The sequence below is a fragment of the Gambusia affinis genome, linkage group LG09 (assembly GCF_019740435.1).
Source record: "Gambusia affinis linkage group LG09, SWU_Gaff_1.0, whole genome shotgun sequence".
In the NCBI taxonomy this organism is placed as follows: Eukaryota; Metazoa; Chordata; class Actinopteri; order Cyprinodontiformes; family Poeciliidae; genus Gambusia; species Gambusia affinis.
In genome coordinates this window covers 18,952,485-18,965,452 of record NC_057876.1, presented here as the reverse complement: position 1 = coordinate 18,965,452, position 12,968 = coordinate 18,952,485, and the positions used below count along the sequence as shown (strand labels likewise).

Below are 12,968 nucleotides of genomic sequence, written 5' to 3'. Positions count from 1 at the left end.
TACACTCACCAGCCAATTCATTAGGTGCACCTCTTTAATTGTTTTTTAAACAGCAATTAAATGAATCGGTCAATAACAATGCTGATTTATTAAAGCCATTCCCTTTACTGGAGCAAAAATATGTTGTTGCTCAATTAATATGCACTTACTTGAGCGTAATGTTTGGGTACTCTCTGCAGGTATCCTCATCCCACGTGTCCAGGTGAGGATTCCTGTATGCCATACAGCCAACTTGATGAAGTTCAACTGCTAAACCATAGTGCTATTCTGAGTATTGCAGGAACTGTTGATCTACTGTGGTTTTCACACACAACTCATCTGTAGAGTTTACTAAGAATGGACAAAAAAAAAAAAAAAACAAGGTATGTAGAATACCTCTTTTTGACACACAACAGGCCAAACACTGAACCAAACGAGTGACAGCAGTAGAGGACCACAAAGAGTGCTATTCCTGTCAGCTTAAGACAGAAACCTGAGGCTTCGGTTGACACAGGCTCAAACAAATTGAACCACAACAGTTTAAAAAAAAAGGTTGCCTGATCGAATGAGCTGTGATATTTAATAGGAGTTTCAGATTTCAGCATAAATTATACGAAGGTATGGATCCATTCTGATTTGTATCAATAGTACAGGCTGCTTCCGATGTTCAAATGGTTTGGGAAATAGACTTTTGTTGAACTTTGTTTGTGAATGTGTTGCACTATACTAAATGCAATAAATTTAAACAATGGAGCCTACCTGAATATTGATGCTGACTATCTCCTATTTCCTTTGACCACAGTGTGCACTTCTTCTGATGACTGCTATCAACAGTATGATGGCCCATGAGACAAGGTTCAAAGCCTCTCAAAGTCTTTTACTGAATGTACTTGGCAGTCATCAGTTCCAAATCCAATGAAAATATGGAAAGGGAGATTTGCATCATATATTTACAGCTAAAAAAATCTGCAGCAACTGGATGATGTTGATATCCATTGATATCCATTGATATCCATATCCAAGTAGTAAAAATCAGTGATTATAAGTGTATGATAAGAAATTAAATTTTTAAAACACATTTGTCATGTTCAGATGAACCAGTCATTATGAGAGTATCATTTTAATGACTTCTTTGGGAAAGCCGGTTAATAGAGCTTAAAATAGGTGTTACCAGAGCCAACACAACATGAAATTTTTATGTTTTTTTACATGTTCATTTTTCTAGGTTGAAGAATAAACTTATTTGTACTGTGCAGTAAGGCAAAAAGTAGCAGTCAAATCGAAAACACTTGCAAACAAAAAAATACATTCTCAGTCATCTATATGAAAATATTAGGTAAACAGAATTATATAATCATTTAAAAAGAGTTTCAGAAATAAAAAAAAAATTAAAATTAAAACTTATTTTTGTGTGACAGACTGGCGACCTGTCCAGGGTGAACCCCGCCTCTCGCCCGGAACGTTAGCTGGGGATAGGAACCAGCAACCCTCCCGACCCCATTAGGGACAAAGGGTATATAGAAAATGGATGGATGGATGGATGGATGGATGGATGGATGGATGGATGGATTGACTTATTTTTGGTAGTAAATGGTAAATGGCACCACAGCACGCCAAAAAAGTAGTTTTTGGGCGTGCTGTGGTGGCGTAGGGGATAGCGCAACCCACATTTGGAGGCCTTGAGTCCTTGACGCGGCTGTCACGGGTTCGAATCCCAGACCTGGCCGACATTTGCTGTATGTCTTCCCTCCTCTCCTTCCCCCTTCCTGTCAGCCTATTGTCATATAAGGGACACTAGAGCCCACAAAAAGACCCTCTGGTGGGGGAAAAAAAAAAAACTACTTTTTTAAATTTCTCTTTGCCATAGTCTAAACTTATAACACTTAGGAATCTTTCATTATTTATTTCTTTGTTTCATTCTTATTGTTGCCAGTGCGAGTTGTTCTGAATTAAGCAACCTGTCAATTTGCTACACCTCTTATTTTCTTATTATGAGAACCAGTTTCAGCTAATTAAAATCCAGATAGTCACCTCACAGACACAGCCGTAACAGTACAAAGCAGTAAATTGTCAGACTTAGCATATAACAAAGGGACAAACAGAGTAAAAAAGTGTCAAACTATCCAATTAAATGTATAATAAAATGATTCTCCCATATACTCATGTAAATTCAAAATGAAATTGGAATTGTTTTGAATGATATATCATCGAGTTCCTCTTCTGGTTGTAAATCAGATAACGCTGCTATTCATACCCCAAAGTCCGGACACCAGCATAGATGCTTTGTTCACCCGCTGCTTTTGTGTTTCTCTTTCTTTTTCGCTCAGCCTTTTTCTTTGCAAAATTTGGCACAGAATAAATCAAACCATCTTCAGTTGTCTGCAGGAAAAAACAAAACACAACAAAAAAATATTATGATGGAGAAAACTCATCATAATGTTCTCATCACAATATTCCCAACTTACTGCCGGACTTTGTTGAGCTGTAGCTATTTCAGAATCTGCTGCAGCTTCTGTGTTATAAGTAGAGAAAACACAAATAACAGAAAGGAACATATATATATAGATATGCTTATATCTATATATATATGTTCCTATATATATAATGACAAAATAGTGACTGAATAAGATTTAAAATAAGAATAAGATTTTGATACCAGCGCTTCTTCTTAGTTTCTTGTTGGTGTGATTTAGTTGGACAATAACTGTCACAGTGATAGCCAAAGCAGCACACAGCAGGACAATGAACATAATGGTTCCAAAAGAATGAGAGACAAATAAGTATCCTGAAAATTAAAGAAGAAAGTAATAAGGTGCACTGAGCAAAAACAAGAAGTGTGACTTAACTTTAAGGCTCAGTCTTAATTATGGCGCACATTTCACTTTGATTTTTAAACAATTACTGAACAAGAAAAAGTTTAAATGACACATTGGTTAAAATACCTTCAATTTCCAGTTTTGTTCCTTTTCCAAACAGTAGGTGCCCACATGTGACCACGGCACAGTAATACGTTCCCACATCAGAGGAGCCAACATTGCTCAATGAAAAGTTGTGGATACATTCCCTTACAGATGGGGTCTCAGGAATCCTCTCACATTTACTTGCTGATTTTCCATGAACATAAAGTTTACTGGGATGAGATTCATCAAAGTTGACTTTGAACCAATGAACACTGTGATGATCTGAACTTGCATGGTCATCAGATTCAGACTGGACCAAACACTGAAGAGTCACGGAGTCTCTTAGGTGGACTGGAAGCAATGGGAGTTCTTGAACAACAGTGGTTATTTCAGCTTCTGGTCCTGAGAGATACAACGGAACAATACATTATTTTCAAGTCTGCATAGAATGCAGTGGGATATATTGAATTAATTTATGCAACCTACATTTTTTCCTACAGAGAAACTTAAAATCTGAAAGTTGAGCATCAGTAAGATAATAATGGTTCCAATTACCTTTAACTTTCAGAAAAGTCACATTCATAAGGGATTTCTGTAGCTCAGATATTTCCTCACAGTAGTAAAAAGCAGTGTCTTTCAGCTCTGTTTGCTTTATCTGGAGAAGAAAAGTTCCTGGTTCTTGTTTTGTTATGATGTGAGGTGTGTAGTTAACAATGCTGCTATCAAAAGTATAACTTGCACCTAAGACTTCAGGCAAATTTCCAGCAACAACTTTCATCCAGAAGAGGAAACCTGATGAATCACTTCTCCTGCTGCATGTCAGAGTGACATTTTCTCCGACAGAAACAGTTTTTGTTCTATATTCTTGTGTACATCCTGAAGAACAAATTAAATGTACATAAACGTCAATGTAAAATGGCAAAATAATTTAAGGTTTACAGCAATACTCACGTCCAATTGGAAAGAGAAGAAGTGTATAAAGTATGATCATCATTGTTCAGGTATTTCAGGGGAGGTATCTGATTATTTAAATCTTGTAAACTTATGAACCTCTATGTGGCTATATGGGAGGGGACCCAGATATGGGAGGAGGCTGTTTTTTGTTGTTTTTTTAAATAATTGATCTCTTCTTTGTTTTTATATTTATCAACATAGTGAAAATGATCACACTTCAACCTTTCCTTTCCATTACCTCTACTTGTGAAGCAGTATAAGTAGTTTTTCATGTAACCATGAGACACTTATGATAAACAGAGTAGTGACTCATGGTGCTCATTGGTCAACTTTATTTTATTTAAAATAATTCTGTATTTGATCTGTGGAGATTTATCTCTTGCTGAAAGGGAAAGGTAAGGGTAATATTAAAATATTAAATGCTATTTACTCACCAAGCTTTGTTTGACAAACTATTAACGTTTCAATGAAATGAATTGCATTGTTAAAGCATGTCATCTGATATTACAACAGGTTCCTAAACTTAAAAGCATTAGCCATATTTAATTATCATATTTTTTCAAAACAAACAGCAAGAAATTGGGACTTCTTTTAGTAACAGTCAATTTATTCTTGCAAGAGGTGTTAACGAAGATGCTGCATCAAGCATGTTAAAATATTGTGACCAACAATCTTGGGCCCGATTGTTTTTGTGGCATTCTTGAAGATGTTTGAGCACCTCAGTTTTCTCGTGATGTCTTCCTGCTACAATGTTTTAGTATGTACAGCTGCTGTACTTCAAAAAAGTGAATTGCTTCCTGTGAAAAGCTGAGTTTTAGCAAGGGAATAAATGCTCCAATTTTATTTCTCAAATGAACTGGAGAATTTTTTGCAGCAACAAATTTCATCCAGAAGAAACTTGACAAATTACATTTTAAGTTGTATGTTAGAGTGACATCTTCTCCAAAGGAAACTGTTTTTGTTGTATAGTCTTGTGTGGAACCTGAAGTAAAAAGTAAAATTGTAAAAAAAAAAATGTCTATTGCAGGATTTCAAAACAGTAAAACAAAAATGACATGAGCAACAACTCACCTTCAATATGAAAAAAAAAAATCACAAATGTAAAAAGTTTAAAGCCTTAAGAAAAGGGCTTATTCCGTCAGCAATATATTTTTTAGGTAAAATTCATCATTTTTAAATAATTTCTATTGTAAATTTTCAGAGGATTTGATTAAATATGATTTCTCTCTGTTAAGTGTTAAAAGCTTAGAGACTTTTAGGCCTTCCAAATTTTGTCAGTGAGCTTCTGTTAACAAACCATGACCTGAAAAAGGTCATAGCTACCTTGATGTGCTGCCATCTGGTGGTAGACAGTTGAATTAATTGTTACCTTTCAGTAATCCAAATGAAAACATGAACCTCATCTGTAATACAGTTTTCCACACTGTATTTCAAGTGTTTTTTACTTCATTGCTTACAGCAAATGAAATCCTGAAAGTTTCATAGAAAATTTTTATGTTACAGAAAACGAATTAAAAGAATTTCAAAGAATAGAAGTGCTGTTTAATGTTTAATGAGGTCTCAAACAGGGTGCAGTCCAAAAGACTCCTCATGATGAAAATTATCTTTGAAAATTGTGTTCTCTCAGCTGGATATGGGAGCCAGAAGGTGGTGCAAGGGGTCAGGTGGAATGGGAAATGCCAGAAGTCTACATGGTGTTTTGACTGTTATGGCACCAACATGTAGAGGACATAAGATGTTAATAATAATATGTCTAATTGGGCAGAATATATACGTGCAAATATGAAGCTTTTTGAAAATAATATGCAATTATTCTGCTTTTTCCTTGTAACTATGGATATACTGTTTAACCCATCAACTGGTAAACCTCTAAAAAACTGAACTTCAGGAAAGTTATACGACAACAAAGTCTTTGAACTGATAATAAGTCAGTCATTAACTCTGCCACTGCATCACAAACTATTGACTAGCTTCAAAATAAGTCACTTGTAATGTTATTGCGCAAAAAGTAACCAAAGCATAATGTTCTGTAATTGGGAATTCAAGTTTAATATCTTGTATTAAAAAATTCTGACAAGAAAATAAAAAGATTAAATAATTTAAACATTTAATACTTTACTTACTTGGGATCTGCAAATTATTGAATATTTTAAAAGATAGCGTCATCTATGGCATATCTGACTGAAAGTGACAAGACACTACTGTAAAGGTACTGTATAACATTTCCCCCAGGATTTCAGATACTTAATAAAATTTTTCACTGTAAATCATGTTAGTGTTATTTTATTAATAAGTAGACACAGAGAAATGCAAATTAATAACTTTTTTTATTTAACAAGGCATAAAAGCCCACTGCATCTAATCATCATCATAAGTACTCAGTCATTTATAACAACAATGTCTCTGTCAAAATGTACAGGAAAGCCTTGCTCACATTTGATTGCAATTCTTCTGGTACGACTAGCACCCCTGTACTGGCAATGTGGATGTCTGGCACCTTGGTTTCTCAGAGTACAGACAACAACATCAAAAGGTTGCAGGCTTTTCCTCATTTGACCGTATGGCTCACCTGCACTTGCACAAATCCGCTTAACTAGGTTAGTGCTAGCTCGGATGAAAGTGTTGGTTTCCTTACATTCATTGCTGTCAGTTTTTGAGATGTCTCTTTGGCTAATTTCTGCATCACATCGAGTTTGGCTCATGCCTACATTGATATGCTGGTTTATAAATTTTCGGTAACGGTCTCTAACAATTGCATCTTGGCAGGTTGCAGAGCTAAAAAGCAACAGCAAACAGGCAAGTGTGATCTTCATTGTCCACTATGGAAACAAATATAGAAAAAGAGAATTGAATAATGTGAAATAAAATAAAACTTAGCCATATGATTTGGACAAAAACTTAATCAGAAAATTAGAAAAAATAAAATCACAAACCGAAAGACGAAGCTGGTATTCGTTTTCCTTCTGTCGAGTCTTGCCCGTGAAGCTAAAATAAAATATTAAAAATTTAAACATATATTGTTTAAAATATTTCAACAAGTATCGTTATGCAGTTGTTACCTCAATTGCTGAAAAGCTGATATTGGCCAGTGAAAAGTGAACAAGGATCTTTTCAAAGGATTTTTTTTTGGACTTTGACGTATTGATCAATAACCAAAATGGACAGACAAACTGAGATGGAACAAAGGTGAAATGGGTTAAAAGCTTTCTGAAATTACTGGAAAAAGCTGTAAACAGTGTTGTATCACAAGGTGCATAATTTCATTTTTATAGTTACACAAAAATATTAAACTGACATTTACAATGTTTAAAGTTCAAGGAATCTCACAAAATATACCTGAAAAATGTGTAAAGTCTACACTATGGTCTGATGGGTCCAAGGAAGAGAATACCTGTAGTTGTGATATTTGGAAATAGATCTCACTCTTCATGTGTTGCCTCAAAACAATGTTTAGAAGATCAAGTCTAAAAGTTTTAAGAGATGGTGAATATTATTTTTAATGTCCCAGCATGAGTGTTGCAAGGTCAGCTTGTGACATCTATTTTCCAGTTACCTACATTGTTTGTCTGTCAACATTTGAACAGCCTAAGGCCCAGTCACACGATTCTAGTCCTACTGTGTTTCTCATGAGTAAGTTAGATAAGAATTTTTTGCTCGGCTTACTGACGTCATTTTATATCTGCTCTTAAAACTCACCTCATTTGAATTTCAAGTCTATTTTCAACTTAGTTTTCATTTTATTGTTCTTGTGAAAACAAATTAATGTTTAATTTTAAGATATTTTAATTATTTAAAGAATTAATAGCTATTTAGCGTGAAAAGAAAATTTTTCCATGATCTATGGTTACACTGTTGTGATGGATTTCTCAATTACCATTTTCTGCAGACTTTTATCTTGCTCTTGCTCTTCCAGTTACAGATTCCTGGACTTTCTCATTCATTTTTTTTTTTTTATTTCATTATTTTGTCAGTTGTAGTAAGTTGCAGCAATGCCTCAGACATCACATCACCCCTGTTTGTCTGAATTAGCTAATTCCTCCTTTGTCTGATTTGAATGGCTGAAGTCCTGTATTTGACCAGCAGGTGGCGCTAAATATCAACTTTTGAGAAGACCCGCCAGTTTTAGAAAGGCGTTTTGGTATTTTGCATAAAATCTGGCCCATCTCTAATCCAATTGCACGTCCTCTAATACTCTTTCATATTCTTTCAAATGAATTCACGACAACGTGATTATTAAGATTATTTCCACAACGTGATTCCATTTCTTTGGATATTTTTTAGCAGTTCTAAGGTAGGGGAACATGAAGATTAACAGTGAAACAGAAGAAAAAATTTACAGTTTGGTTTTCTTAACAAGAAAATGATGTTTTATGATCACTTTAAAAACAAACAAAACCCATAAAATAAAATAAAATGAAATAAAATAAAATAAAACTTGTGATCTTTCTGTTATACCTGCAGGGGTTGTTTTTCTCTTAAAGGAATATGTGTCGCTTAGCAATAGGGAGCCGAAACAAACAAGAAGTCTGATCCATAGCAAAAACAACAGGACAACATCTGTTGCCTGCAACCCAAGTGTGGATTTAATTACACTTTTATAATATTTTTCCCAGAAATTCTCCAAGCTCAATTTCCTCTGAAGCCTAAAACAGAAAACAGTCTTTAATACATCAGAACACTGTCATATGTAACCCCAGAAACATTTCTAAAGTGTCTATTGACATCATACTGATGTCAATATACATCGATATGCCCCAGAGGGGCCACCATGCCCCCCGAGGGTCCCTAAAACTAGGGACACTAGGTGCCACTAGGAACACTAGCTTTATTCCCCTAAAGCTGGTGGCTGGCTTCCCTACCTTCAGGGAAAGCCAGCCATATTTACACCCATAATTCTTATTAAATGAATCAGTTTTCTTCTCTAATTTAGACATCTGCTTGTGAGAGTAAAATGTCAAAAGACAAAATCAAGGAATCCCTCTCCACAGCAGTACACAGTGATAGGAGTTCCCAGGCCAGACAGAATGGCTTTTTGGAACTTTCCAGGTCTTTCCTGTGATCTCCCAAAAGCAGAACATTAAAGGTAAGTGTCCAGAAGAAATCCTGACTCCTTTCAATGTGGAGGCCACAAGAGTTAACTCTGAGCTTCACAACTCATTCCCTTTCTATCATAAAAGACTGGGCCAACTCCCTACTGCAGACGAAGCATCAGTCTGTCTATCCGTCTCATCAATCTATCTATCCATCTTCAGGTGGAAAAAAATAAAGAGAGTCATGGAGAAATTGAGCCAATCTCCACCATTGAGTGGGACAGAGGGAGAGCACATCCTGCAAGATCTCCAGTCACATAGCAACCCAAAGGTTAGAATCTCCAGAACAGGGCTTTTTTTGTTGTGCATAAAAGTACTGATAACTGCACCACCATGCAACCCTGTGCTGATTTGCAGTTTCAATGTGAAAAAAATGAATTGTTTGAGATTGAGCTCATGTAAGTCAAAAAGGCTGAAAACTATAAGGGTTCAGATGGGGGAAAAAAAGAAAACAGGTCTGTTTTATGAATTAACAAATCAGGGATAAATTTAAATCAGGAAAAAATATGTACAAAAAATCTTTTATTGGTTCAGTTTCTTATTTTTTTTATGTTTTTCTTAACTGTCATTTGAAACCAAGAATATTTTTCACATATTTTTCCATGTGAATTTCAGAAAATATAGTTATTTGCTTTTGGACTATTGTATTGAGGTCCATGGTTTGAATTTGAGGTCAGTAACCAGGATTTATTACACAGAAATGTGACCGTGACAGATTCATTGTTTTCTGTGTCTGCAGAACCTAAAGTCTCCATACTGTTACAGTGGTTTAGACTGAGGCGGCCACTCAGGTTGAACTGTCTGGATTTTCTCACGCTGATCTGTAATCTGCTCCACAATGACCTGCAGACTATTTATAGAGCTGTCAGGGCCTGAGTTTATATTGGGATCTGCAGCCGGTCTGTACAGTACTGCACCCTGACAAAGTTTGAACATTATCACCCCCCCAAACTCCACCCCTCCCATACACACTCGGACGGCATCAAGGCTGGAATGTGAATTTGTGTGTATTTTTAGCATGTTGTCGTCGTCGTGGCAGAATCAGGAGTAGCAGTTGTTGTTTTCAGCGTCACATGAAGTTTCCATCCAACAACAGCTGCTTCATTTTCTGATGGTTGCTGTATAGCTTCACCCACACTGACCTCATCATCCAGTGTTTAACTGCTGTCTGCTTTACATTAGAAACATCAACAGAAACAGCAAGCGCAACTACATTCAACTGCTTTCAAATCTAATAAAGTTTAATTAAATTGGTCTTTCAGTCTGACAAGAGCTCTTTGGTAAGAAACTAGGAGATAAATATGAGATTCTACACAGATTTGATTGTCATGTTCATAAGTGGAGATTACATAAGTATTCATGTGATAGTACCAACAATATCCCTGCTCTGTTGTCTATTTTAACACAAGAACATTTCCTGTGCTCAGAAAACTCTTCTGAAAATATTCAGTGTTATTACTAGTGCCCAGTGTGGGATGGGGATTATATTGAAGTAAAATCATCCCAGGATAAAGACTGCTGGTCTTGACAGAGCTCATTGAGGGATTTTGCAATAAATTAGTTCCAATGCTAAACCAGGGCTGTCAGTTTGGGTTTTTTTGTCTGTTTCTAATTTGTTCCATATAAATATATCAAAATACAAATATAAACGTGCAAAATACAAAATTAGTTCCCCAATTGGAGAGAACCAGTTCATATGCATGCCATTTCACATCTTAAGAGAATTACAGTTCAAGGAGACAATTAGAGATCACTGGATTTGTCTTGTTCTCACTCAAAATAGGATTCTAGAGTTTAGTTTTAAATGGAAAGTGTTGTTTGTGAATGTTATTCACTTCAGTATTTAAGCAGGAGTTCCCCATAGTGTTTTGGTCAGGATGTGTAAACACAAACTGGTGGTACTATAACTAGAAGTTCATTGATACATCTTAAAACAATAAATGGGAAGACAGCTAATCTGACTTGTTTTTACTCTGAGCCTAAAAAAATAAGCCCAAATATTATTTTGACATCATCTTCTACCGCTTCTACAGATTGTTCATTAAAAGACAGAATGCTGAAAGCAACATAACCTCCCTGATTATGTGAAGAATTAACTGGGATTGATTTGGAAATCTTGGTTCAGTGGCCACGCGCTGTTCTCATTGCTACAAAATGTTGATACTGGTGTGTACAGCGGCGTGAACGAGTGCATGTGTTTGCAAATGTAATGGAAGGTCTAGTGTAAAGCAGCTTGCCTGGAAAAGCACCAGACAAGTCCTAACTATGGTAAGTGTTCCTAATTCAACAATAAGAAAGGACCAAAACAAAGAATGACCATAATGATAGAGTCAAAAGCCATTCAGTCCCTGCCCCACAAACATTTGGTGGCCACACCCTGTTATTATCAAGAAGACATCTTAATAATCACTAAGACTTTTTTCCCTAAGAAAAAAGAGGAAGACTTTGGCTTGTGGAATGACAAGTGTGGGAAACAACAATTTTGTCATGTAGAGGCAAGTTGATTTGCCTTTTTTCCCCAACTTAATTAATAAAATAAAAGATTATCTAGACAATGGTCTGATATTAAAATTTGACACTGTGAAACATTTATATGTGATAAAAAAGCGAATAGAAGAAAAACCTGGAATAACTCCATAAGTTTGAGATGTTTTTTTCACAGCACTGTACTTGTTTGCACATGGAGTGGATGTGTTTAATCTGGTAGGCAGGTGTGTCATTCCAAGTGCTTTGATAAGCAAGAAATAGCATATTTCTCTCTGTCTTATGTTGAGAGGGAGCCAAAGTGTCCTGCAGTAACTGGGGTCAGCTGAGGAGCAGAACATCTGAGTGGAGCTGAATACACTTTCAGTCCAGTTCTATTAAACAAAACCTTTATCTCATCTGTCAAATCTTTATAGAAATGGGAAAAATCTGCAACAGATATATACCTCATTTAAAGTTCATAAATAAACATCTTTTGCTTTAAACTAATTCTCTTTCTACAAGGCAACAAGAGCTGAGGCTGAAATAATATCACAAGGGAACTTTTAAGGTTCGGCTTCCTCCTCTATCAACCTCTGATAAAACTGAATCCAAGATCAAGTGCCAAGAACTGTGAAGATTATCTAGATAAATATTTTCACCAAAACATGTGAGGAATTTTATTGAGCATTTGCTGAAGCAGACAAACTTTACTCTGTTCTGATTGTGTCCCTTTAATGTTGAGATGTAATGATTGTATCTCATAAAACTGTGCAAAGGTTTGAGTTGGCAAACAGCTGAAGATAAGAAAGTCAGAGAACATGAGAAGGAACAGAGGAGAAACTGGTTGGCACTGTTTAAATGTTCAGTCCCCTTTTTCATTGGTATTGGTTAACTGAATTTATATTCCATCCATCTAACATACCAAGATATAGATGAACTCATTTGGCAGAAATTTATCACAAACATGTATTGAGCATTTCACATTTTTCCAAATAGAACCATAAGAGAGGAACTAATGTAGACTCTTTGATTAACATCTTTAAAGCCCTTGGTATCTATTCATTAGCTTAAAATTATTACTTTTAAATTAATACCTTTATCATTTTCAGTGTGCATTGACTCTTGATATTAGCTATGTATATTTTTATGGCTAACCAATAAATCTGAGCACTTCTATGGAAATTAAATTTATCACGTAATGTCTACTGTATTGCACTAAGGAAAACTGTTTCGAAATGTCTGTGACATCAGCTGGTAGCCATGTGGTGAAGTCATCGTTTTCATGAAGCCAAGCAGAAAGAGTCCAACTTGACTGTGCAGCTGACGTTGGACTTACAGGCATCATTACTCAGGGCTGTGTGCTTGATTCACTCAGATATGCAGTATTTTTACAGCAACATTATTACAGTAGAGCCTCACAGGTGACTCATGAAGATGCTCAGGTGAAACTAAATGACAACCTACTTTGATTTTTCTTCCAGAACCTCTGCAAAATAGGTCTTTGAGAACTGTTCCACCAGGAGAGACTGGGATTTTTTTTGGGTGGTTTCATTTTTTAGAGGAATGATGATGTTAATTA

At 35.7% G+C, this 12,968-nt stretch overlaps 1 protein-coding gene and 1 long non-coding RNA gene across 3 annotated transcripts; both read right to left on the bottom strand.

Annotated features, from left to right (window-relative positions):
- Positions 1-1,594: 1,594 nt before the first annotated feature.
- LOC122836818 lies at positions 1,595-6,210 on the bottom strand. The gene is made up of 6 exons (XM_044126704.1): positions 3,831-6,210; positions 3,435-3,755; positions 2,922-3,281; positions 2,636-2,764; positions 2,445-2,491; positions 1,595-2,358 (listed from the first exon to the last, which is right to left on the bottom strand). Exons 1-6 carry the CDS (start codon positions 3,871-3,873, stop codon positions 2,224-2,226), a joined length of 1,035 nt encoding a protein of 344 aa, XP_043982639.1. The 5' UTR covers positions 3,874-6,210; the 3' UTR covers positions 1,595-2,223.
- Positions 6,211-6,762: 552 nt separating this feature from the next.
- LOC122836819 lies at positions 6,763-7,341 on the bottom strand. 2 transcript variants are annotated; one of them, XR_006371619.1, is made up of 3 exons: positions 7,225-7,341; positions 6,893-7,003; positions 6,763-6,818 (listed from the first exon to the last, which is right to left on the bottom strand). It is a non-coding gene; the product is annotated as an uncharacterized LOC122836819 (long non-coding RNA). The 2 variants fall into 2 exon arrangements; XR_006371618.1 differs by having other exon boundaries at positions 7,170-7,313.
- Between the last annotated feature and the right edge of the window lie 5,627 nt (positions 7,342-12,968).